We start from the raw sequence: 27779 nt of genomic DNA, 5'->3' as shown, positions 1-27779 counted from the left end.
CTTGAATACTGAGATGTTCTTACCAGAGCAGGAAAATGAAAACAAAAAAAAAATATATATATTATTTTTATTATTGAAATATTTTTATATTCTTTGTGTGCCAAGACAAAGTACGGCGTTGGGTTCCCAATTCAAGATTCTGATGAAATTATTAGAGGCCAGTCGTGAAGCAGGGGCACAAACGTGTAACTATTTGTGCGACAGGTTGTGGGTTTCTAGTAATGTTCTAGTAATGAGTCAAAGCGCGGCGTTAAGTTCCGCCATTCTACACGCAATACCTGCCCTGCTAGTCGGCAAAAAAGAGTGAATATAAAAAAAAAAGAGTGAATATATGAAAACAAATAACAAAATCTTACCTTCCACCATAAACCAATTGTTAGCACAAAAACAATAACATCTAAACATGTGATACAAAAAGTGCTGACATGTACATAATGTAGTGCGATAGATCTAATAATGTGAATATTCATATAATAAGAATTTTAATAAATATAGTATAGCATAGTATATTTAATTTAAATTATATTCTCATAATAACTAGTTATATAGTAAAATAGCAACTTATCATAATTTTGAAAATATGTATAAAATTGAAAAAAAAATAAAAAGGATTTAAAAGACTTATTGTTAAGAATATTTGTTTTACAAAATGTTCCTACATTATTATATAGGTTCAATTATAATAAGATGATGTATTTAAAATATGTTTTCATATTATTAACAAATGAAGGTAATAATAATTAAATAAAAAACAACACCAAAAACTCTTTAATATATGTTTAATCAAAACACGATATACAAATAAGTACGTTTTTGCACAGATACAACACAGCTAGCGTTCAACAGATACAAATCACTGTACAAATTACAGATTAAACAACAATTATTTACGCTACATTTGAACAACTTTCATAGTATATTCTAGTAGAAATAGAATTACAAAAAAAAAGCTTTATTTGTATAAAAAAAATATATATATATTTAGGATCATTTCAAATGTTTTTTTATTATTTCTCTAGTAATTTAACAATGAATTTCATTAATGTATATTCAAACATAAGATACAATATTACTTATTTAAAACGAAGAAACATTTTTTTTTCTACTAGAACATTCTACTTTTAGACTAATCTAGGGCCTATGTGTATAATATGGACCCAAAATACTTTAAAATACATTTGAAGCATATAAATGCAGTTATAAATACATTATTCCTAAAAATTCAAATTTTGATTATAATAAAAGAAGAATAATACAACTTAAAATTCTATAAAATTGTTTATATAGACATAAAGTAAAAAAAGTTTGAGCAAAAACCTAAATATAAAATTATAAAAACATTGATTCAGGTATTAAAATCAGATCTCAATAATAAAAAGAAAATGTAAACTAGTAGTTTAAAGGTACACGTTTCAAAAAGTAACTTAACTAAGGGAGTATTATACTAATAATTTTATATAATTTTGAATCAACTTTAAAAAGGTAGCCATCAGTTTGACAGTTATGTGTATTGGATCATATTTTTATTTATACTTCTAAGCACGTGTGCCCTATTTCATAATTATATATGTTTTTCTAAATTATTTTTGAAAACTTATAGTGATATCGAGATTATCCTTTTTAATTGAAATGGAAACTTAGGAAACAGATTAAAATTCATCAAAATATGTTCAGTAGTATTGAGATATCGTATGATATATGGCGCATTTCAAGAGGGTGCATACAAAATACAGGCATCTAAGTAGTTCACAGGTATTTTTTAAAATCAGTGTTGCTTTTTTAATAAATATTTTATTGTTATTAATTATTATGTCCAAAAAAAATGTAAATAATATATAAATTTCATCAAAGATCAGCCTCAAAAGGTTCAAAAGAAATAATAAATGTATTTATAAACTGACCATAATTTGTGACTGGGCTGTATGCTAGCTAAAAAAAGCTTTTACTATAAAAAGTCAAAAAATAATGTTTTATTTTAAAGAATTATAAAAAGATATAAGATTTAATTTAATTTGACAAGTTCATGAAATTCAAGAAATCAATGAGTCATAGCCAATAGAATAATTTTAAAAGATAAACATTAAAAAAATAATCTATAATTATGGCCAATTTATTACCAAGGTTTGCTAAATTACACACTTAACACTAATATTTAAATCTAAAGTTTCCAATAAATAAGTTATGGCAGTTATATTTGTTTAATACTACTTTAATAGTGAATGCTCACTACAGACAGAGATAAAATTAGAGTATAGTGTATGAGATAAGAGGAATAAAGAGAAAGAATATAAAAGTTTTTTTTGGTTCATGGTGTACCCGCACATAGTAGGCAGAGGAAACCTGGGAACCCCATAACCCCACTCCTTTTTCATTAAACACTTCTGTTCTCCAATTTCCGCCAAATTCTTGATTCATTGCGTTTAGAGCGGCGGAGCTTAACGCAGCGTTTGTCTCGTAACCGTAGCGAAGAAATAAAAATTTTATATTTTCATTTCCTCGCTTTGGTAACGGAAGCGTCGTAATGAGAACGGATTGTCTTAACATTAGGTTCCCAGGCTCCCTCTGCCTACCCTGCTGTGTGCAGGATAGAGCTAAAAACATTTGTTTAAAGACTATTTTGATAAAAGGATGACATAAAACTTAAAACCTGAAATAGCGCGATCTAACGATGAAACCTTTCACCTAAGTTTAATTTTTATGGTATTTAGTATGGACTCTGTCGGTAATATACATTTAACTTTTCCTAATATAATTACTTAATTTTAAACAATTGAAGAAACTAAAATACAAAATCTATATAAAAGATGATTTTTTTGTTTTTTTTTAAAGTCAACAAACATCCTATTGTTTTTAGAGCTACATAAAACATTATTTTGTCTATAGGTACATTTGTAAGCGTATTGAACTGAGATTCTTATAAAAAGCTAGATTCTTTAGCGTTGATTACCTTATTACGATTATATGTTCATATAAACTTATTTATACTAGACAATCAATTATATAAATATTCAACAGGTTAACACAATGTTCTAGCTTTATCTAAAACGTAAGGACTTTTATTATGACTAACTTCTTCAATTAAAGCGACGACAAAGAACTTTATTTATTTCTCTTTTAGAAATAACGTAACTTAACGCAGTATTCTGTTCATTGATATTGAATATAATTCTTATGTTTGGGAAATCAATACTTGGGTTGGAACCTAAAATTATTGTGTGGGAACAATCCTTTTGGATTGTGTTTATTTTAATGACATAAAGTTATATAAAGTTATAAAAATAAAAAGCACCGAAATAATACTTAAATTCTTAAGTAAAAATTATACATTGTCTCATCCCATTACTATTTAAAGAACCGCTGTTAGAACAGATTTAAATTATAGTTAGGTTAAATTTCATTAAAAATAATGTGCTCAATTTACAAAATAATATGGCAGATATATTTAAAAATAACATTTTAACTTAGTTTTTTAGCTTGAGATACACAAGATCTGTGCATGAAGTGAAAAGGGCTTTGTTGAAAAGCATTCAAACGAAAACACATATTTTTACTTTAAGTATATTTTTTGTTCCTAGTGTATAAAAGGCACAAGTTAAATAGTAATATACAATTCCAATCACCACTTTTAGCACATTTTAAAGATGGTATAGGAGCCATCCATAAATTACTTCACGTTAAATTTATAATTTTTCGACCCCATTATTGTTACAGCTGGTCACATTTGAGACCTGCTTACCCAGTCACATTGTATACCACACATGGCTTGGTAGACAGGGGACTGGGAACCTAGTGTTGAAAAACTCCGTTCAAATTAAGAACGGAAGTTTCATTCAACACTTTTCGTCGAATTCTGGAGACTATACCTCGTTATCAGAGCGGAGAAATGAAAATATTAAGTATTTAATTTCCTCGAGTGGGAATCGAACCCAGATTGCAGCCGCACGCATGTGCCCCTGCGACACGACTGGTCTCTATTTTACAATTTGACACTTAAAATAGTTATTAATTATAACCCTCTTAACGTGGTACGTAATTTATGAATAGCCGAATATTATAAATATAATATTTTCTTAAATAAAAGTGAAATTTTGTGCAATTCAACTTTAAAATGAGCATAAAGTTGAGAATTTTATAGTCGAATCTCTTTTACTTCAATCAATACACATTTCTAGAAGTAAAATACGATTGGCATAAGAAAAATTGCCGTACCTATATATGGACGTTACGGATGTAACATTTCGGTTCTTGATACGGATATAAAAAGAATATTTATATCGATTTCGGTTACAGATATAGAATTATTTCAGATTATGCGATAGTTTTCTATAATTTAGGTTACAGAGCTTAGACTTTCGAGACTTTTTTTTAAAGAATCTGTTATTGACAGTTTGTGATATTTGCTGTTTATCATTTTTAGTAACAAAAGTTCTTCGTACTTATCGCTATTCCATACTAATGTGTACTAAGCGCTAGTGTGTCAGCTCGGCAGGCAAAATAAAATAAACTGTCATAACAAGTTTTATTTATACTCCGCCCATATCAAAGATTATCCGGAACTATTAAATCGGTTTTGGTTACGGTTACGGATAGTTATATGTTTCGGATATCTGATAATTTCGATTACGGTTACGGGGCTCCGTAATCTAATCTATATCTTTTTTTCACTTAATGCACAGAAATATTTTATTGCCCGCACTATAAAAAATTATTATATTAGAAATTGGTATATATTTTTAGTTACGTAGCAACAACACAGTTTTACTTGACGAACTTAACTAATTTTCTCTTCGCTTTGCATTTTTTGATGCACTTCGTACGTTGATATTGAAATGCTTGACGTTTCTGATGTCAGATGTGTTATTTCGACCTGGCGTGATAAAATAATATAAAATAATATATATATATATATATATAATGTATAATATTTTTTCATATATTAAGAAATGAACTTTAACAGACATTTTAGAAAAATGTATTTTTTTTTACCATATTGTTTATTTATTTATAATTTTATTATTAATAAAAAACCAATCTCTTACCTTTTTGAATTGCTATTTAAAAATAACTACTAAATCGACATTTTTTATAAAACATTTGATTAAAATGTCAAAATCATGCACAAAGCGCGCCAAACACTGTTTATGTTTTGTAGCTCAACATGCAATCTAAAACCTAATACTTGATAGGTAATGATAATAAAGGAAATAACGTATTTATATTACTTTCAAATATTTATTCTACACCTTAAATAGTTAACAACAACAGAATATAAAGTGTAATAGTAACAACGACGTATTTCACACACCTCTGTCCTTGTAAGGGTGACCATAGTAAAATAATATTACTTAGATTTTTGTATTACACAGATAAAACAAAATATTAGATATTATAAATAGTTATTGAAATTTTTATTAACGATTTAATATATATATTTTTGAATATTCTGATCTGATCTTTTTTCTTAACAGATCAAATATTGTGGACTTGTTAAACCGATTAATTATATAAAAATCCTGTCTTGAGATACGACATTTTTTACTTGTAATAATTTGGAACGTAATATATTCATGTAACTTAATTCAAAAACATGATTTTTTAACAAAAATATTTATTTATAAGTAATCCTATATTAAAATAAAAATGTCAACCCTTACAAGGAAAGCTTTATTTTGATCTACTAGTTATTTTGAAAGTGTTTTTTATTACTTTCGAGGGAGAAATAAAAAAATGAGGTAATAATTGAATAATTATATGTAACGAGAAAAACTTTATCATTATAATAAGTTTTATATATTCTCAAGTTTTATATATTCTCAAGACGAAATAAAAATATCCTTTTCTTATGGATACTTTAAGTATTTTTCACTATTGCATTATAACAATTGAGTAATAATTTTCAAATTGTATAAGTTACGTTTTTAATTTAAATTTTATGAGATTATGCTTGTAATGTCAAATATTTGTTATTATTTGTGTTTCAGAGCACAGAGGGATAAAATCTTTTATTTTTCAAAATTACTAACAGATCAAACGGATACATTTTAATATTAAACACCCACAAGAAGCCGATTATATATATATAAGCCAATATAAATTGCTTTTCGAACAACCTTTTAACTGCGATTACATATTCTAAGCTATCAACAGTAACATTGGTCGTCTATATGTTGGCAACACTGAACTTGGTATGTCAAATTACACTTTTACAGACATATATAATTAATATAACCATAATTGGAGGACCATACCATACCACAATTAATACAAATAAAAAAACATGTATTTTATGCATATAAACAAGTAATTTTACTTTTAATTGCATTAATTATATTTATATAAAAAGTATACCATTTTATAGCCGGAATTACAAAAAGTTTTTTATTTTTATATACGTCTATAAAAGCGATAATGGCAACACAGAAAGTAAATATTGAATAATGCGATATTGAAAAAACCTTTAAACATTTTGCACGCTATTTATGAAACTTGAACATTTAAAATTTGCTGGATCCTAAAATAGTGATGGAAAATTTAATTCTAAAATATATCGCGACGGTTTTCTTTAATTTATCCTTTTTATATACAAATAAAGCTAAGTAATAACACTTTATGATTATAAATGGTTGTAATATAGATTAAAAATTATTGTTGATAAGAACTATGACTTCAAAATGTTTAGTACTTAAAAATTCTCTCTGGATTCGATTAAATGTAACGGAAACACATAAAATGGAAGCTGTAACGTGAAAGTCACAGATTATTATTTTCGCTACTCAATTTTTTTTAAATTTTCTACGCAATGCCTTACTTTCCTTAAATAAAACAAACAATCATTTAAATATCGAAAAGTTTCAAGAAAAAATACTTTTTACTAATTATAAAAATTACACTAACGTATCCAAATTTGTACTATGTAAATTAAATGATATGAAGTTATGCCAATTTACAAAATGGCGTCGATAAATTACTACGCAATTTAAAAATAAATATCACCAACAATTTAAAATATAAAAACTTGACAAAATCGTTTTTTTATTGGTGCTTTAAAAAAAGTTCTCTACTTTCTTTTAAACTTTCAGTCGTGTCGTGATTATTTTTTTCTATATTTTTGCAGATATTTACCCAAAAATAAATGTTACGAACAATATATGTAGCCAGAGTCATAGATTTGCTTACGACGAGAAAACGTTATAGAAAAATAAATTATTCAAGTTGTAAAAGATAAAAAAAAATACAAAAATCTGCAAAAATTTACAAAAAAAAAGTTTCTTACAGATAATAAATAACCTACAAAGCCCACTTATACAAAAAAACGGTCCGTTTCTATTATTCAAAAGGTCCAACGTTTTGGCATATTATTTCACGTTACTTAAACATGGCAACATTAAATTTGTTACCAGTTACAAAAGTCTACATCAAAGTTTTAAAAATTAATTCGCTTCCCACAAAATGGAAGCTATTTTTGTGTTTTAAATAAATTTTGTCTAAATTTTCTAGAAAGCTAGCGTCGTTCGTAAAAACGTATGAGCGATTATATAAAATGAAAATAATCATTTGTAATCGAATTCTACTCTTTGTTTTAATTGCAACTACCCACCATAGAAGCAGCGTCCAAAAAAATCGTAGCATTAATTTAGAATGCATATGCTGTAGAAATTATCTATAAATACACTATAAATAATACACATTTAGAATGGATAGTTATTAAAAAATCTAAATAATACATTTTAAGTGTATGTATTGTAATATTGGTTTTTTCAAAGCGTAAAGTAAAGCGTTTTTTAAATGTGTTCAATGATTTAAGGTTATAGTAAAATGAAATTCATATTTATAATAATAATATATAATCTGTATTTTCCATTCTATATGTAAAAAAATATGAATGTGTATTATGCTAAGCTTTGCTATTGCACATTAGACAAAATTACTCTAGTTTGAGATAATTTTTTATTTAAATACTTAGAAATAATAGTATATCATGTCTTTATGTATGTCTTTTTTAACGTCATATTTTTCCGAAAAAAAAATTGAAAAAGTTTTGCATAATGTGCTAAAAGTGACTGCGTCTAGTGATAATACAGTGAGAGGTTAGTGTTAATCCTTCACCAATGTGAAAGCATATCGACATATAAACCGGTTATAGCCAGTCTTAACCAGTGAAAACATACGATTTTTTTATAATTATAGTATATCATTTTTATTTATTTTTTGTTTATAATAAATAGGAAGGAAGGAAAGAATACTTCATTTAAGATATTTATTTGTGAGAAATTACGCATACAATACAGGTACAGATAAAAACATGGTAAAGATCGGCTTTAACGGCTATATTATAGTATTTTAATGCGTTTGTATGCGTTGTGTTGATAGATTGACAACTTATTATAATAGTTACTGTATTGCAAAATTACGCTGATTTAGATAAAAAAAATCGTTTATTTTTACATAATTGTATGAAATTAAATCAAGTAACAAATCAACAGTTGGCAATCCATGTCAGTTACAGCAAGCAGTGTAACCTACTATTATATGTAGTTAGTGTTGTTAGTAAAGTTTACACGGATTATAAAACAATTTAAACAAACATCATGTGTAATAGAGATAAATTACCTTTAAAAGATAAATTAATTAGAAATAATAACATTGATTTTTCATAAATCTCAACTCAAGAAATATATAGATAAAATCACAACAATTTACATATCTCCAACATAATGCCTTTGTGTCTTAAAACTAATGTGAGAACCAAATAAAACCATGATATAATAAAATAAAAGACAATTAATACGATGTTTACCTAGTAGTTTTATAATCTGCGTAAATTTATTTGTTTCATAATCCGACAGCTGTCAACCGACCGATTTGTACTGATATTTTTTTCAGATCAGTTCTTTGGCTAGGACATGGTTAGTGTATTCATTATCTGTACTCAATCATATTGACAGCTGTCACGCACCCGTCACCTAACATAAAATGGCGGTAAACTCACCACTTCAGTAGTGAGGCAGTTGATAGGAGTGGCGCGCGGGGGCGGCGCGGGCCGCGGAGAGCGCCGCCCTGAACTCGGGGTAGCACCACGCATAGGTGTTATGGGGTAGCCTGTGGTGAAATGTATTAATCAAAACACTCTTTCCCTTAGGTCATTGTGGCGCAGTAGTACAAGTGTATGACTGTAATCGCGTCAGTTGTGTTGGTTCGATGCCATGCTAGGAGATTGAAGTATTTTATGCTGTCATTCTCTCTCTCAGAGAAAGGAAGTATCTTAACACTAAATTCCTTGTGTCTATCTTACTATAAGTGCGAAACACAGCGTAGAGCTGTAAGAAATAGTTTACATTAATAATAGATTATATCATCATTATTACATTGTATCTTAAATTGTTTTTTTAATAGACCTTCAGTATAGTTTTTTATGCGCGAAGTGTATAAATAATGCATAAATTCTACGTTAAAAGTAAATCAATTAATTCAGTAAAGTTGATAAAAGTTAATTAAGCTTACCTTGTTCACTACTACTGGATTCAGTAAAACTAGGCGTGCCTTCTGTCCACGTGGGGGTCGATCCTTCTACAGAAGCCGGAGGCGTCCAACATACACTGAAAATATATAAAGTAGCAATATCATACACAAATTAAAAAAAAAGTCTGCAATAATTCTATAGCCCAATTCAGACATATTAAATAACTTTTTCACAAAAATAAAACTAACCTAGCTTCATTACTCCTAGCGCTGCTCAACGCAGCCGGAGTCAAAGCCAACGACGAAGCTGACGACGTCGTCATGACGCTGGCCGCGCTGGACGCCCCTCGTCGCCGGCCCGACGCGCTCGACGACGTCGTGGACGAGGAGTTAGTGCGACTCGTGCGGGGCGGGAGCGCCTCTTCAAAGGGCGGCGGGGGCGTAGAGCAACAGGACAACGGCGCACCGGCTAAAAACAACTAGCGTTATACTCTAGCTTTTGGTGTGCGCACGCGCAGGACTCTAAATATAAATAAAAGGGATATAAGCTAAAGAATGAAGACAAACTGGTGGAACTAATGGTAGATGGTTAATGAAATGATTGTAGACTAATGGGTTTTAACCTAATTGGTCTAAGCTAATATTTTGGTGTAAAATTAAATGACTGTCATAAAACTATTGTACGCAACACAAAGTTATAAAGCATCTACTATGTTATATAAGAAATAGAAATACAAAAGACGTAAGATTGAATCATGCTTATAATTTAAATCACATCAAAATATATCTCGAATTGGAACGTAATCACAGTACTTCTTCAAATTCTTTCCTCATTTTAAACATTATTTTGTTATCGAAGGTTTTAAATATTTCGGTTTGTTTCGCTTCGTAGTTCTTCCTGGGTGTCAGTTGTGGGCGTGGTGGATTTGGCTCTGGCACAATTGTGACGGAGAATTTTCTTATTTTGTCATGCACGTTGCCAGTCTTTGGCTTAAGTCCAACAGGATCAGGTGCTCTATATTTTTTGCCATAATTAGGTCTCTTCACAGGACCCCTATTAGGCTGAGGAGGTTCAAACTTTTTCTTCGTTTCTCTAACCATGTCTCGGTTTTTAACAGTCGATAAGATGCTGTCTCGTGATGAACTTACCGAACATGTTTCAGATTCTGATTTAAGTATTTGTTTTTGAAATAAATCGATTTTTGTTTTAGCTTTTCTATGGCACACCATTTCATCTTTGTTCTCTCTGGAATGTTCTTCTGAGTATGGTTTGATTTCAATTCTTGGTTTCGATTTTACTCGCGAGAGTCCTCGATTTTTATCTTTTCTTGACTGATTGAAGTTGAATTTCTTGGTTATGCCAGACATTATGCCTTTAGAATTACTTTTTCCAGGCACTTTTTCAGAATCAGAAAGTTGTAAATCCTTTTGTATTGTAGGTATCTTCTTTAATGTATTAATTCTGGCAATAATACCGGAGGGTTTAGATTTCGGAACTGTTAGTTTTGGTCGTGGAGGAGGTGTTGCACTATCTTCTGACGAGTCACTTCTATACAAAGATGATCTATGCTTTGCAGGACTAATATCGTCTAACAATTGTTTAACTTTAGCTTTAGTTAGCGTGTCAACTGTAACTTTGTTATTTTCATCGAATTCATGAACAACAATAACTTCGTCACTGCTAGTATCTGTAAACGAGTCGTCGTCATAGTTTCCAGTGTCCAAATGTTCTCGTACCGTTTTATCAATATTGAATTTGGCCATCATAGTCGATTGAGCAATCAAATCCTTCCCAGGGTTAGTCCTCTCAGTGATACAGTCAGCCTCTTCAGCGTAATTCAGGAAAGAGTTAGACGCCACTAATTTAGTAACTTTAATAGAGTGTTCAGATATAGAAGGTGGGACGCGGCATGCAATAGGTTCTCTAAATTTCATACCATGCCCATAAAAACCAAAATCATCATCACTACTTGTGATAGGAGTTTGCTGCGGTATATCGTTAACCGATATGTGCAAAGTGTGATAGTCACCTTTAGTTTCGAGGCTCGACGTTTGAGAGTTACCACCCCCTCGCTTGGTCTTTGGGGACCCTCGGGGAGGGACTGGGGGCGGAATCCTCTGTTTTTGAGATCCTTTGAGAACTGCCGGAAAAGCTATTTCCGGTTCAGAAACGGTCGCCATTGGCGGCGCTTGAGAAACCTTTGCCGCCGTCGAGATCGGCGACGTCACTGATGTGGGCGTAATTTGAGCTGTGACATCAGTAAGGGACACTACAGGGCATTAAAAAACTCGCAATATTTGTATAGATTTATTTAAATAAATACAGTAAAATATAATATAGAAATAACACAATAGTTATATTGGCACGGAAGGAGAATGAATAAAAGCGCGGAGTAACAAATTGTTTGTGTTAAAAGCGTTATTTTTTATAATAAAGATATGGTTTAGATATCCAAAATGGCGTGTTTATATTTATATTTTTTATATTGAGCTTGACCGTGAATGTATCGTTTATTGGTGCATAAGAAGTGAAAAGCATGCAAGTTGTAGAAGTAGGTTAAGAGTATACCCAATAGTATCAGATCCAAAAGGTCATAGCAGCGTGGAAAGAACAGAATTATGACAATAAGTTTATTTTTGGAAACATTTCATTTTTCACATGTTTCCCTAATTGAAAATAATTTTGAATATAACTTTCTCAGTTATACATAATTTAAAAACGTTATAAACAAATAGATTTACAAGGGCATTTGGGGAACTAGTAAAATACTTGTGATTTTTTTTCATATAAAAAAGCATTATATTTACAATTGAACTATAACTTTATATATTGTAAATAAATCAAGACATCACTAAAGAATCCAATGTCTTAATCTATTGTATATACAGACGTAGTTGCTTTGGAAGTGTGGGTTTGATTCTTACTAGTGACAAATTATATAATTGTCTGGATAGATTGTTATACTCTGCAAAATCTTAGTATTCCGTTCGGCTATAGCTTAAGCAAAATATACCGAGGCCAAAATTGAACCCACAACCATTACCCCTTTGAAACTAAAATTTAGCATATAAATATATTATTTAACTATCAGTCTCACCTGCTTTTGTGGCGACACAACTAGACGTTGTAGCGCCTATCCATTTGATAGCGTGCAAAATATATTTACATTTTTATTATATGTATAGGGTATAAGTACATATACGAATATATAAACAATAAATAGTATTTATATTTCCAAGCAATAATTTTATTGTATAAAATGAAAAAATATATAATAATCCCTTCGACTTAGAGGGTGGCGTAACTCAACACCGAACTTTGGTCTCTCTGGAGCAAAGAAATGAAAACAAAACAATTAATTTCTCCAAGAGGGTATTGCACGAAGCTGTGGCAATGAATGAACTTATTATTTTTTATAATTACTTAATTGTATTATTAAACTACCAATTTATTGCTTGGATACACATATAAGCTGTACAATGATATATATTAAAAAGCTGCCATTTTAGTTAGCATAAAGTTATTTTTAAAAAAATACACAAAAGTAAACAAATATTATGCCTAAAGGGAATGAAGTTTATCATAAATGTGCTTGGTTAAAACAAACAATCGCCAAAGCATCTAAATCGTGATTTTATTTTTAATAATAAATATGTAAATAAAAAATAAATTCCGTTTAATTTAGAAAATAAGGAGGGGAGGAATGGAGTATCTTGTTTAAATGTTATAATTGAATTGGTCTTTGTTTTATTGACATATATAGTATAGGCAGAAATAATTATTTTAATAACTTGCTCGTTCGTGAAGAAAATGTAAACCTTAAAAATAATAAGATATGAAAAAGAAGTAATTTGCTATGTACCTACGTCGCCTTTACGTAATTTTTTTTACAAATTTATTTTTACAGAAATTTATCAGACATTTCTTAATATTGCCTTTAATAAATATTTTCTCGGGCTAATAAAAAAATACGACAAATAAATAAAAAGATTGCATTTATTTCAACATTTTCAACCAACTTATTTACATATTACGTCACATCTTATTTATAAGTTTCCCATTCAATTTGTTATACATAATTTAAATAAAACATTATTTATTTTAATAATATCTACAAGAAGATAGCGTTTTTCTTTACATATCCCTAGGAGGACATAATGGCGCAGTAGTTGTGGGTTCGATCCCATAAAAGAAAATGAATTAAACTCTAAGATGGATGGATGGAATAGGCATAGAGAACCTAGTAATATAAGTGACTCTAGACACAACACAATTTTCTGTTTATTTTAAATCACATTCAAATTGAATTAAAGTCGCATTTTATATAAAAAGCCTTAAAATAAAAAAAAATCATTATATTTCATAAAAAAATAATAATTGCGACTATTTGAGGATATTAAAATAATACATTAACAAACAATTCCAATGTCTTTAATCCAAATATACAATATGAGGTAACCATTATACAGTATATTATACAATAAAACTATATTACAGATTAAAAAAAAATATATAATAAAATTATGCATATATAATAAAATAAAATTAAGTAAATATCGCCTGTATTAATAAACAGGCGATATTCATGTCAATAAACATAAACTGAATTTTTAAAAATATAAAACAAAAATATATATTGAATTTCATATTTGGAATTTAGAAATCTCATAGAATAATTTATAAATATTTTATTACATTATAAGCAGAGAGAAATTAGTGTCTCCACTTTCTGCCTTTGCATTTTAACATCCCCCAGAGTAGGGATTGTACCCACAACAATTACACGCACAACCATACAGTTATAATTTCATATATTTGTGACTATTTACTGTATATCGATTGAGTTTTATACTAAAATGTACTAAACCAAAAAATATTAATGCATTATTTTAATGAATAATTAATATTTAAATAGGCACATTTCATATATTATTTAAAATAGGTATTTTTTTTAAATATCTCATTTTAAAAAACAATTTGTGTAAAGTATTCTTGAAATAAAGTATTCTTTATGCAAAATAACAAACTATTAGCAGCTAATAGACATCATTACATAAAAACATACATATATCATTAAAAAGAAGTGATAAAAATTACATTTTTTGGTTTACAAAATTTTAGTATAATGGTCAATTTTAGTTTAATATTTGGCGCTACCCCGCTAGCCCGCTAGGGATAAAGCGTGAAAAAAGAATTTCATAATTTACTTTTTATATATTAAGAAGGCATTTTATTTTGATTCGCGGAACCTAACGCCAATTTTATTTCATCAAATCACTGGCGGCAATGTTTACTTGTTTTTTTTATCAAACAGTTACACATTAGTTACATACATGTTCTTTAAAATTATCAAATAAATAACTAAAAGAATTTCTTTATTTATATTTAATATACATACAATATATTATTATTTAAATGTAAAATTACGTACACTGGATATTAGGAACGTGTTTTTCTACACTTGTGATGCTAACGTGTGCTATACTGTACTATAAAATAATATCAGATATAATATTAATTATTATTACAATTTTGTGCTTAAATGTCTTTAATTTAAAAGCTTTTCTTCGTTGAATATAATATATATTTTTTTATATTCCTCGATAGATTTTTTATACAGAAACAACTACAAGAGCCTGCTTGAAATATAACCTCAAAAAAAGCCCAAGATTTTTTTTTCCTAAAAATTTGTAAACAGTCTTTAATAGAAAGTTATTTATATATAATAAATAGCCGTAATAACGCATCGATTACTCTTGCTACAGAAGCATGGACAAAGCTATATAGCTTCAAATATAAACCAGCCTAAGCTATAAAACTTCAATCAGCCGGTGGAACAATTATGATTGTACTTCCACTGTCTTTTCCTTTATAAATTGCTGAATTTTCTAAGGTTTTAATATAAACAACTTCCTTGACGAACGTTTCCGACGAATCCTGTATATGTTCGTCGCCATTTAGACGAACTACTGACACGTGTTTGCTTTCGTCGTTTGACATTTTAGGAGATTCTGGTTTAATGTAGACCGTTTGAGTAGATCTGACTTTTCTAAATCTCATATCTTTAGGTAAAGTCGATGCCTCGCGCTCTATTATTGTAGGCGTGACACTTCTAGTTCTGTAGCTAGACGTGTGACTTTTGGGTAACGTGTTCGAATCTCCTGTTTGTGGAGCACTATCTGCTTTAACGAAACCTATATCCATGAAAAACTTCTTAAATTTCTCAACAAAAGTCGGTGATTTTGCTCGATTGAGGCTACTTGATAACCTTTCATTGGAATGTTCTTTGGAACTGACTTCGTCGATTCTTTCCGGTATGTTCGACATACTTTTGTGTTTTTCTAAGTTCGATCGTCGTTTCCATTTTTCTTCGTCGTCATCGTCTATAAATGGTATGTCTTGGAGATTTTTATCGTTTCTCGTGTCGACTGCCGCGTCTTTTAATATCTTAATAACTGGGACGGCTTGATCTGCTATATATATTTGAGGTACACTTGTACTCGTATTGTCTGTCTGTATACCGCTATCTGCTAAACTCCCATTTATATGAGAACTTCCTGCACCAGTCGATAGTACTTTAGTTAGTTGATCAGACAAAGATTCCATACGATCTTGTATCGACGATCTGTATACATTATCAGCGTAGGAAGGCCCCGGATCTCTCGGATTTAGATTAGAAGTATCAAAATCGATTCGTCTTTGAAAAGGCAACGTCAGTCTATCCCTATCCATAACTTTGAGTCTGTCAGACAAAACTGAGGGATATTCCGTGGGCATTTGATGCCTTTGATTCCATGTAGATATTGTGGTATCAGTGAAATCACTCATACTAGATCTTATAGAAGACCTAGGTGATAATCTAGCCTGTCTCATGTATTCCGGATTATAGTCCTTTATAGGCCGACCGATGATTTTACTCCCTGCGTATAAAAACGCTTTGTTAATTTTCTATCGCTTATTTTTTTGGTACATTTCAGTTTATTTCCCACCCTGGATCGTCGTTTCACACAGTTAGCACAGATAACACCAACTTTTTAAAATATACATTTTTTATAATAAATCACGCAAAAATTGTGTACAGTCAATGTACCGTATAAATGTACGTAAATGTGTAAAATAATAAAAAAAATGCACAACAACTATAAGGACAAACAAACACCGGACAGGATAAAAGGGTGGGGGACAAAATAAACTGAAATGTATATATATTAAAAATACTGTAATGTATTAAAGGTATTAAAAAATCCGCATTCATTGTTAGGAAATAGGACTACTAGCTACTTGTTAACAAAAAAAAGTGTATTTTCATTGTAATACATATATATTATATTAATATTATAATAAATATATATTTCATGCAAATATATAATATAATAATAATAATATAAAACAGTACATGCAACGGCTCAAAAGTGACTAAAAAATAAATATATTTTTCTTATATTTATATAAAATAAAAATACACTTTTGTAAATATATTAAAATAATAAAAAAATGGATACAACGTACCTATTGTATCGATTTCTTCTTGAGGTCTCAGTGGCTTCGCAATAGATTTTCTCTTCGACGGCGAGTGTTTTAGTGCTGTAATATAAGTTTAAATAACATATTAAAAACTTAAATTGACAGATATATTGTTTAAAGTAATTTTGTGATATTGGTGTCTTTTATCTAATTAGTATATTACAGATAATAAATCAGACTTTTTTAAATTAAAATATATTAAATTCATGGAAATGTATAATATATTTCACATTTTTGATACTATCATTAAATATTATGTAATACCACAAAAATACTTCATAACTGAGAAATTAAATTAAAAAGACAATATTAAGCATTCGTATAAAAATAAGCATAAAAAATGTACATCAATTTTAATTTCGCAAAATATAATTAGTCTTCAAGCTCTTTTAAAAGAAGAAAAAAATAATAAATAAAGAAGAATACAAAAAATAAGAAGAATTGATGAAAATCATGCCAGAAGATTTTACATTTTTTTTAAAGAGATCGTACACGTTTTTTTATATAAATATTTGGAATAAAACAGTATTTAGTATTAACGAATTAAATAAAAATTTGGAAAAGGTTGAGTAAAGTGTGTAAAAATGTTTTTTATTCTACGTGAATTAAAAATGGTATATTAATTAAACATCTGTTATGTATATATACACTAATATATAGTATAAAATAATATTTTTTTCAAATTTTATGTGCTAATGCCAATTTTATAAAAAATAGTTCACAATTACGATTATTATCTAAAAAAAAATGAAAGGTTTCGAGAATATTCATGCTGTGGCATTTTTCTATAGGATTATGAAACGATCTAACTACATAGGTTTAAAAAAAACACAAAAGAGTCTAAAGGGTTCTACGACTAGAAGAGAAGAGACGTTATTTTAAAAAATAAATATCTATAGGAACATGAAATTGTTATAATATAACTATAATGATTCACTATAATAAGAATTATGTCAAATAAAACGAAATTAATGATAACTACAATGACATTTTATTATATAAATTATTTTTGTTAAATAATAAAATGTTACTTGAGTATGTGTCAATAATGCCATATTAACCAATTTCCAACTCGAAAGTGTATGTATAGTAAAATTGAGTTCATACTTTTTAACGACCGTGAACTTCGATAACCAATTAAAAGAAATTAAAAATTATAACAATTTCTTCAAGAATCACAGATTAAAAACGTCACAATAGAAAAAAAAACGATTCAAATTGACAAATAACATGCCATCATCTAACACGAACTTACTTAAACCTCCACGGACGCGCGCCAGTATCCAATTTCGGACAATTGTTGGGAAAAAAAAGGGAAAACAGATATTATTCTCGCAAAAAAAGAACTATTTTATGGATTCATAATCAACGGGGACGTGCATGACTTTCACGTTAAAAAAAATCATGCGAAATAAAACAAAAAGAGAACAAAAAATTATGTTGAAACAAAAAAGATTGAACATGCCCAATTCGAACGTGACAAAAAAATTAAAAGAAAAAAAAACTCCTTAATTAAATATAAAATTCACTAATAAAAGTGAACGCCTACACTAAAACGTTTGGGTGTTGGTGCATTACATATTCTTCATTAAAAAAAAACATTTAAGCCTACTTTTTAAGTTATATTCAAATAGATAAATAAACATAGACGGAACCTGGCAATCTAGCTATAACTATAAACATTTAGATCTAATAATCAAAAAGGCCTGATTAAATAAAAATAAAAAATATGTTACTAACACTGGCTATAAACATATTCAAAGCATTACACTGTAAACTCCAATAAAGAATCGTTCCCTAAAGAAAAACAAAAAATATCAAAAAAAAATAAAACAACGTTTTTACTTAACCTATCCAGAAAATAAAACAACATTATCTATTTTCTACAGATAACCTAAAAAATACTGATAAATAAAACACACCAACACCCTAAAAACGTGTAAACACGCATAAAAACGCGTAAACACGCATAAACACGTACAAAATCGTGTACAAAACACAATCAATACCTATATAACTGGTGACGAGCGTTCTGAACTTGCGATGGTTGCCTTTGATCTCCGGAAGGTCCACTGATAGACAATTTATGTTTTTATTTTTTTTAGAGATTTTTTTGTTTGTGTAGGCGTGTGTGGAACGTATAAAGATATGTTTTTTAGTAAATTTTAATACAAAAAAAAACATAAAAAATATAGCTATAGATTTCAATTCTGTAATTATTTTTGTGTTTTTTTCTATTTATGTGTTGACTAGAGGAGCCCTTTGAAAAGTTAATAAAAATATATAAACATAATAAATGATTATTAACTAAAATGATAGAAAGAGATAGAAATACAATACGTTTATAAATAAAACGAGATGCACATATCTTTTTACGTTTCACCAAATTTTACCTTTTATAATGTTTAATTATATTTTATGTAAAAAAAACGTAAAAAATCAAAATGTATGTATGTGTCATGTATTAAACATGATGCCTTAAAAAAATTAAGTTGAATGATTCAAAACAGGTATTTTTTAATCTAAGTTTTAATTTTTTTTGTACTAAAAATCCCTTGTAAGTGTCATTTATGTATATTAAATATATCTACATACAATATTAATAATAACTTTGAAGATATATTAACAACTACCCTCGAAGTTTAGCCATATAAATGACATTGTAGCAAAATGATTATAATTAATGAAATAGTTCGAAAGGAGAGCAGAGAATGATATAAGAATGATATTTCATATATTTTTGCTATCTCTTTCATGTTTGATAGATTAAAAAGAGATATACATATACACGAATTTTTTAATAACTTTGTTAATATTTATGTACTTTTAGTGATTTAACTGCTGTTTTTCTCATATTTAATATATAGAAAAGAGATAGATATATTTTTAATTTAACATAAATGATTAATAAACACAGATGTGATAAAATATTTAATAAAGTAATACTTACACGAAGGTATTTTCTTAAATACAGTTTTGGCCATGAAATCTAGGAACCTTTGCGCGTAAAAATTCGGTCTGTGCACTGATACAGTGTCCTGAAATGTTATTATTAGATAAAATAAATACTAAAATATAGATTTTCCAGTGAGGGTTATGGGTTCGACTCCCATTTGGATAAAGAAAATAAATAATAAGTCTTTAATTTCTCGAAAAAATAACAATTAAAATAAACATTAAAAAAATAACAACCAATATCTAATAAGATAATTAAAAGTCCCAAAATGTATGGGCATTTTCTACACAATAAAATAAAAATAACAAACTTACACCATCATGTATCATACTTTTCCATGTATGCTCGAGTTTTTTCCTTAGACGATAAGATTGCAATATATCTATTATACCAAGGAACAGAAGGAGACGTTCCCCACGGGCGTTCCTAGCTGGAATACCGCCTGGCCTATAATAAAAACGAAAACATAAATCATTTTTCTAAGCTTCATCCAGTATCCTGCAGGATTGCCTAACTTGCCATATGCGGGATATGGCGTGAAATTGAATATAAAATCGAGGGTTAAGACACTGAGACAAATAGAGAAAAAAGAGAGTATTGACAAACAGAGAAAAAAATATAGGAACAAAAGATTCAGCTCTGTCTTTCTTAGGTAAAAATAGACAACTTATTTTCATTTTCCCTGGTAAAAATTGGGCGGAAAGCAGGAAGATGATTATCTTAAAACTAGGTTCCCTCTGTCTTTCTTCATAAACATAGCTTGGAACTAAAGAAATCAACGACATTAATTTATATAAATTTATTATAAAAATATAATAATAATTGAGGCCATCGTGGCGCAGCGGCATGTGACTGTAAGCATGACAGTTGTGGGTTCGATTCTCACTCAACTCACGAAACTCACAATAATTATTTTTTTTAAAAAATATTTTTTCTATATAGAAAATATAAAAAAAAAAAAACATATATACGTACGGAACATCCTCCTCCTCGTCTATAGGTTCGCTCTCAGCTTGAATACTCTCCATAGCAGTGGAATGGGCAACTAAACGCTGACGATTGATTGATCTGTTAATAAAATAAAATAAAATAAATAGAAAAACACTAAAAAAGACTAAATAGTGATAAATAAATTATATCTATTTATTTAGATTTTTAAATTCAACTGTTTTATATATAAAAAGTTAATACTATTAAAAAAATACATTTTGGAAACAGATTTTACAGTATTTTTTTTAATATTTAGTGTGTAATACAAGAACAAATTGAATAACAATGACATTAATGAAAAATAAACTATAGTTATAGTAGATTACTACCATCTCTAAAAACTAGGATTAGGGGCAAATCCTAAAGGTGAAAATACTATATATGAAGTTTAGTAAGCTACCATGCTTTCATATCTCAAGGCAAAAAAGGAAATTAGAAGTAATTAACAATATCATTAATGAAAATAATAAATATTATCAGTTATATTATTAATAGACAGAAATGAAATTATTAAAATATATTCTCGACCCAAAATTTCAATACAAATAGTATATTTCTAATTTTAAATATTTTTCCTTACTGATGTCGTCATAGCGCAGCGGCATATCATGTGGCTGTACACTGTTGTGAGTTCGATTACCATTAGGGGGAATGAATTATTTTCATTTAGTCACACTAATAACAAGACAGCGCGCGGTGTTGAGTTATGTTTCAATAATTTAAGTTAAAGATAATTCTCAATATTAATGATTCTAGAAAGTTCGTTAGTTACATGCATAATATAGATTAGACAGACACGATACACGATGTTAGTGCGTTAGAGAGCGAGATAGACAGACAGATATATAATTTATATGTATATATATATAAAAAAAGTAATTACTGCGTCCTTTTGACTTGATTCTTAAAATCCTCTTTGCTTTGCTCTAATCTGGAAAATTTTATGAAAAAAAAATACCATCACCATTTGTTTTGTTTTGGAAAAAAGAAACTAATTCTAATATAATAATAATAAAAAACATATTTTACCCACAATGTTTTATTACATATTTGATTAGCAATTTCGAAAACACTTTTATTGTAATTGTAATCAATCCTTTTAAACAAGAAAAAAGCAATTTTTTCTTCTATATCATAATTTTGAATATACAAAAAGGACGACGTGATCCGAGCTAAATTTTAAATAGTTTTTCAGTAAGAAATTAAAATATATATAATATAAAAGGTAGCACTTTTGTCCGCCTGTACTAGATACTTAATATCCATTTGATTAAACTCATAATAAATATCTTTTTCTTATTAAATATTAATACGTGTCTATTATTGTGCATAAATCTAATATCTATTGATAATTTGTGATTTTCGATGAAATAACAACTTACCTACGCCTTCGTTGACTAAAAACAAAAGAAATAACCTACAACGTGACGTCACATATACACAAATACATATAAAAATAATAAACATTTTATACTTTGATAGAGCAATTATTATAACGCGAGTGTTAATTTTAAGGTAATGAATTGAAATGTATGTTTTTAATACTAAATCTATATTTTCTATAGAAACATGATATAGGTTGTAATTATAATAATATATTTCTTAATATCGTAGAACAAAAAATCTCATATAACACCATCGATAAGTTGTAAGAGCCCGTATAAGAATTTCGTCTAGGCTTGGTGAGAACGTTTGGCTTAGTAGTCAAGTCAGCCGCGAGTTTAAATCCCGCTACTTATAAATATTTATACGTTTTTATAAAAAGTATTTTCCTTTCCAAAATATAGAAGTCCATCTGAAATGAGACCGTCGAGACCGTTCTGGTTCTGATTCCCACTCGGGAGAGTGAATTATTTAATGTTTTCTTTTCCCCGCTGGTAACCAAGACAAAGCGCGGCGTTAACCGCAACTCAACTCACAGTCTCAAAAATTCGGCTCGTTTTAAAAACTAGATTCCCGCTACCTACACTTATCGGAATAGAGCGTGAATCTAAAAAAAAGTGAATAACACTATAAAAATGTTATAAACAATCTCACCTAGTCCTATTAAGTCCACTCTTCTTAGGTTCCCCATCTTCGTCGTCGCTTTGGCCCGAGTCGGTTCGTTTTCGGGCTTCAGTTTTTTCTCTTTGAGCTTCGTCTAAGTTGTGAACGCCGACTAACAGGGAATAGTCCATGATCTGTAAGGGTAAATTAATAAATGAGCAAATGAGTGTATCTGTGGGCACTAAAATGTTTTTATACAGTATTCTTATTGCCTGCTATAATACCCATTTTTTTATTTAAACTAATTCTATAATGTTTATAGAGCAACCGTTGTGGCACAGCGTGTAAGCGAGACGGTTGTGAGTTCGATTCTCACTCGGCGAATTGAATTATTTAATATTTTTATTTCCTCGCTCTGATAAAAAGACAAAACGCGTAGTTGATTTCCGTCGCTCAACACACGATATCTCAATTCGGCGGTTGTTGGGAACGGAGTGACTTTCACTTGGTTCCCTCGGCTTACCCTGCTTATACACGGGATACAGCGTGAAGCTACCAAAAAAAAAAAAGGATAGAAATCTACCTTAAAACTCTCCAAAACTCTACAATCGCGTTGCATTGTCTTTATCAAAGCTGTATACGTGTCCGCTTCTAGGAAGATGCCCTCAGTGTGTTGCTCCATGAAGTCCAGATCTTTGTATGTCGGCGAATTCTTTTGTCTCTCTGATTTACTCGCCTGCGGGTAGAAAACAAAATAATCAATTATTATACAATTTACTTGGAAGGCAGAGAAGAATCTAATTCTATAATTGTAGTGTGTCAGTTTATAAACTCTTACTTCATTCCATATAGTTACTCATTTACAGTTTACAGACTTTGATAATTGTAAACGGACAACACAATCTCGTGCGTTTGCCCCACCATGTTCTCTGGCTACCCCACAAGGAACATGAAACGTGAAGAGTTCGAAGACCAAAGAGAGAAAACTTACGAATAGTAGAACATAACGATAAAAATTGATTCAGCAGGTTTACACTCTAAGCCGATATAAATATATCAAAGGTGCCTTACTATAATTTAATTAATTTATATAATTAAATAGATACTTTGTTAATATTTGTTACAGATTTAATACAAAAAAAATGATTTTAAATAGATCAACTATAGAATTACTTGCCGGTAGAACTGACACTACCAAAATTTCTAAATAACCAGATGATTTGAAAGTGCTTGTAAGGCCTGTTCTCTCCTACCTTTCTCTTATAAGTGGACCCTTTAAGATCGTACTTCTGGTGCAACTTGACGGAGGACGGCAACAAGTTGTTCATTGCGACGAGCCGCACATTCTTACTGTTGCACTGGTAGCAGTATAGACCGAAGAATTTTGGTAGCAATGTGCGGGGGTTCTGCGGAGAAACGATAAACATATAAATATAGACTAATTCATATATACCAAAACCTTTTTCCCACTTTACCATCCTTGGTAGTAGAAAATATGTACATTTTGCTCTATTTATTTACCATTTGAACAAAAAACATAGAATTTAGTCACTAATATATTAATACACTCACTTGATCGAGGTTCAAGTAGTACCCAGGCAGTAGTTTCTGTAAGAACTCTCCTTCTTTATGTTGTACCGTTTTTATTATAAACTCATCGTCGTTTGTCAGATAAAAGATGCTTCCGGACGCGCCGGGGTTGCTTAACTCGCGTAATGGGGCGCTGCACATTGACATCTGGAAAATATAAAAAAAATTGTCTACAAGAGCGGTGATAGAAAAATAATATAGGTATTCCTCTGAATGGAAATCAAATCCACAACTTCACACCACACCAGCGTTGCTAGAGCTGCCCGAACGAGACCATAGTCTTGCTTTTCGTGGATTATTTCATCGATAAATCTTTTTTGATATAGATTTGGTACTCAAAGGATCACTGGCCATCTGTCTGTCCGCCTGTCACCAGGCTGTATCTCATAAACGTGATGGTTAGACAGTTGAAACTTTCACAAAATGTATTTCTGTTGCCGCTATAAAAATAAATAATACAGAATAATAAAAAAAACAGAATAAAATAAATATTTAAGGAGGTAATACCCCACAATGTTATGATTCTAATCCTAACGGTGATCTCAACGTCAAACAAACAAAAAAACAAACAAACTAAAAGATTAGACCAAAACAGTTAACCAATCTGCATGACAACACTTAAGAGGTACCTACGACCCATGAAAACTCCCAAATAAAACAATGGACTGACATTCGTGCGAAATAACGGCATACATTTTAAAGCGTACAGTTAATTTAAAGGCCAAGATATTTTTTTTTTCATCTTCTCGCTGTCTCACGCATGGACCCGTACGCGGCTACGCCCGCTTGAACTATACGAATATTTATTAAATATATTTATGAAATTATTTTCAATTTTCAATAGAGAGATGCGTTAAGCAAGCTCATTTTGGGTGACGTTTTATAACAACAAACTTTGCAAATCGTTGCTTAGCAACGCGATGGTTGTTATTAACATGGCGGAATAAATTGCATGTCAAATTAATAAGTATTTTAATATATTGGTATATATCGAAAATAATACAAATATGAGAAAAAAAAAGTATCCTATGTTCATCCTGAGACCCTCAAGTATCTCTGTATGAGTATTTTATCACAATTAAATTAGCGGTTTGGCCCTGATTGCGTAAAAGACAGACAGACAGACAGACAGACAGACAGACAGAGTTACTTTCGAATTTATAATATAGGTATGGATGGATTATTAAAAACGGGTAAACAGTTGAAGAACCAAATGACTTGTTAAGTTAGACTTTCAATCTAGCTAGGTTAATGCACATCAGCGTATAAACTAAAATGTTCCAGAGGAACTGTGACCTCCATTGGTCGCTTGAAAGCAATATAAAACTTCACATGTATAATTTTATCTTGTAACGCAAGCCTAGCTACCGTCCTCCATTCGTCGTAATGTTTTGAACTGGTGTCCAAATATTTTTTATTTAAAATTTTACCTTTTCGTGTAAAGGTTTTTTTTAAATAATGTTTTTGGAGCTTTAATTTTTATTCGTAAATGATATTTTAGGGGTATTAGCCCACTCCCCTTTCTATGTACTACCCATCACTACATATTAATATGAAGATTTTATATGACACAAATATAAAATCCTCATATTAATATACCTAAAACATATTTTCTAATATGGTACTACCATATTACGTAAAACAGAACACGATAACTATTATACCACGCAAATCACATTATCATTAAATATATTTTATGGCTTCAAACAGTTTAAATAGAAAAGTAGTTAAAAACAGGCTTTACTTTAATTACGATACGTAAGGTACCATCAACGGGGTGATGACGTAAGGAAGATAACGAAATTGAATTGGATAAAGAAAAAAATGCAAATTAATTTCAAAACAGCGTTTAGGCAGCCTAGCCTTTTCCCGCAAAGTAGACAAGTCAAGTCAGTGTCAAGACACTCCGTTCTCCGTTTCAGATGGAATTGAGACTTGAGTTACGAAACTCAATGCTGTTAAAATAAAATGTAAATATTTATATTGATACAATTATGAAGCTGACTCATTCTAAAGTAAGTTATTGAAAAAAATATGATGAAACTTCTAACCGAGATAACTTGTATGTTAGATGAGTCAAAGCTAAAGAGATTTTGCTTATCTATTAGTAATATTTTTATAACAAAATAAAATTACTTTAATTTTATTCAATTTAAATTTTTAAAGGTAAACTTAGTAAGATTTGCCTTTAAGTCTATTTAAATCTATTGATTATAGAAAGTATTTTTATTTTGTTGTAATAAGCACCTCTTATAAATGTTATTTTTTAAAATTAAAATATGAAACACTACATAATATATTTTTTTTAATCCAAGCTAAACTCAAGAAAAACATCATAATTTATCAATAATTTCTGACATTATCTGTTAGGTTAGGCTATAGATAATTACAATATTTTTTAAAATCCCATTTATTAGATTCGAACCTTCTACCACATATATAAAAGCAGTAGGTACCTACTCAAAATAAATGAACACTTTCACTTTATAAAATAATATTACCATCGCACTATAATTTAATCATTAGAAATCACCGTACCCGTATATGCAAATGGAGTTTTTAATTGCTTTGCAAAAATATAAAGTTAAAAGCATATTATTATTATGTGATATAAGACATTATAAAAATATAAAAATTGTTTTTGAAAGCCACAATGTAAAATTTTTATTTCACAGCTTCATTATTTTACAGTTTTTCCTGTACATTTAATATTTTTATTGAGTTGATTGTGAAATATTTATTATTTTTATTTACTCTGGCTCTGGCACGAGGCGGCGTGGAGATCCGCCACTAAATACGTAATTCTTCGGGAATTCGGGGAATGTGGGGAAAACATGGTCCACGGAGAACTTATTAATAAGTTACTTCACCGATTTAGAGTTTAATGTTAATTTAGTATAGACATGCTGCCTGAGCAGATCGAGGAATCAACATTGCCCTCAAACGGTATTCGAACCCACATCTATCGCTTTAAATAGCCCCAACTAACATGGAAAATACAAAATGAACTTACAAGGAAATCATCCGGCTGTATTCCAAACAGGTCTCTAAAGTACCTGAAGGCTATTGGCGCGTACGTTTTGAACTTGAACTCGGAGTAGTGATGGGCGGGCGTGTGGTTCGAGCCTTCGGAGGGAAAGTTGGTAGTCTCCACCGTCATGAAGTCCTGCATGAGAAGATCTCTCTCCGGCTTGGATGCTAGACCACCGATCGCGTGTTGGATACCTGGAAACGAAAAGTTTATTCTAGTTATTAAAGTATTAAACACACAAG

General features: G+C 29.6%; 1 protein-coding gene across 14 annotated transcripts in view; it reads right to left on the bottom strand.

Moving 5' to 3' along the window:
- The window catches only part of PIP5K59B (Phosphatidylinositol 4-phosphate 5-kinase 59B), a 51690-nt gene that overhangs the window by 318 nt on the left and 23593 nt on the right, over window positions 1-27779 (bottom strand). For 2 of the 14 annotated variants that reach the window (XM_085188482.1, XM_085188490.1), the window contains 14 exons: window positions 27520-27731; window positions 24489-24653; window positions 24170-24322; window positions 23500-23652; window positions 22968-23110; window positions 22313-22327; window positions 21814-21861; window positions 20916-21008; window positions 20255-20387; window positions 19935-20022; window positions 18994-19056; window positions 16970-17044; window positions 12558-12593; window positions 10207-11729 (listed from right to left, as the gene is read on the bottom strand). In XM_085188482.1, the coding sequence (XP_085044608.1) occupies window positions 10264-11729; window positions 12558-12593; window positions 16970-17044; window positions 18994-19056; window positions 19935-20022; window positions 20255-20387; window positions 20916-21008; window positions 21814-21861; window positions 22313-22327; window positions 22968-23110; window positions 23500-23652; window positions 24170-24322; window positions 24489-24653; window positions 27520-27731 (2843 nt within the window). In that variant the 3' untranslated portion in view covers window positions 10207-10263. Of the gene's footprint in view, window positions 1-762; window positions 4868-8989; window positions 9100-9501; window positions 9597-9708; window positions 9929-10206; window positions 11730-12557; window positions 12594-13438; window positions 16381-16969; window positions 17045-18993; window positions 19057-19934; window positions 20023-20254; window positions 20388-20915; window positions 21009-21813; window positions 21862-22312; window positions 22328-22967; window positions 23111-23499; window positions 23653-24169; window positions 24323-24488; window positions 24654-27519; window positions 27732-27779 lie in introns of those variants that run through there. The other 12 variants (XM_085188495.1, XM_085188496.1, XM_085188485.1 and 9 more) reach the window with 12 other exon arrangements.

Source organism: Heliconius melpomene, chromosome 7 (genome assembly GCF_056956725.1).
Source record: "Heliconius melpomene rosina isolate 202511_hmr_F chromosome 7, ASM5695672v1, whole genome shotgun sequence".
Classification (NCBI taxonomy): Eukaryota; Metazoa; Arthropoda; class Insecta; order Lepidoptera; family Nymphalidae; genus Heliconius; species Heliconius melpomene.
Note: the sequence above shows the minus strand (reverse complement) of the source record. Positions and strands in the feature narration are given on the sequence as shown.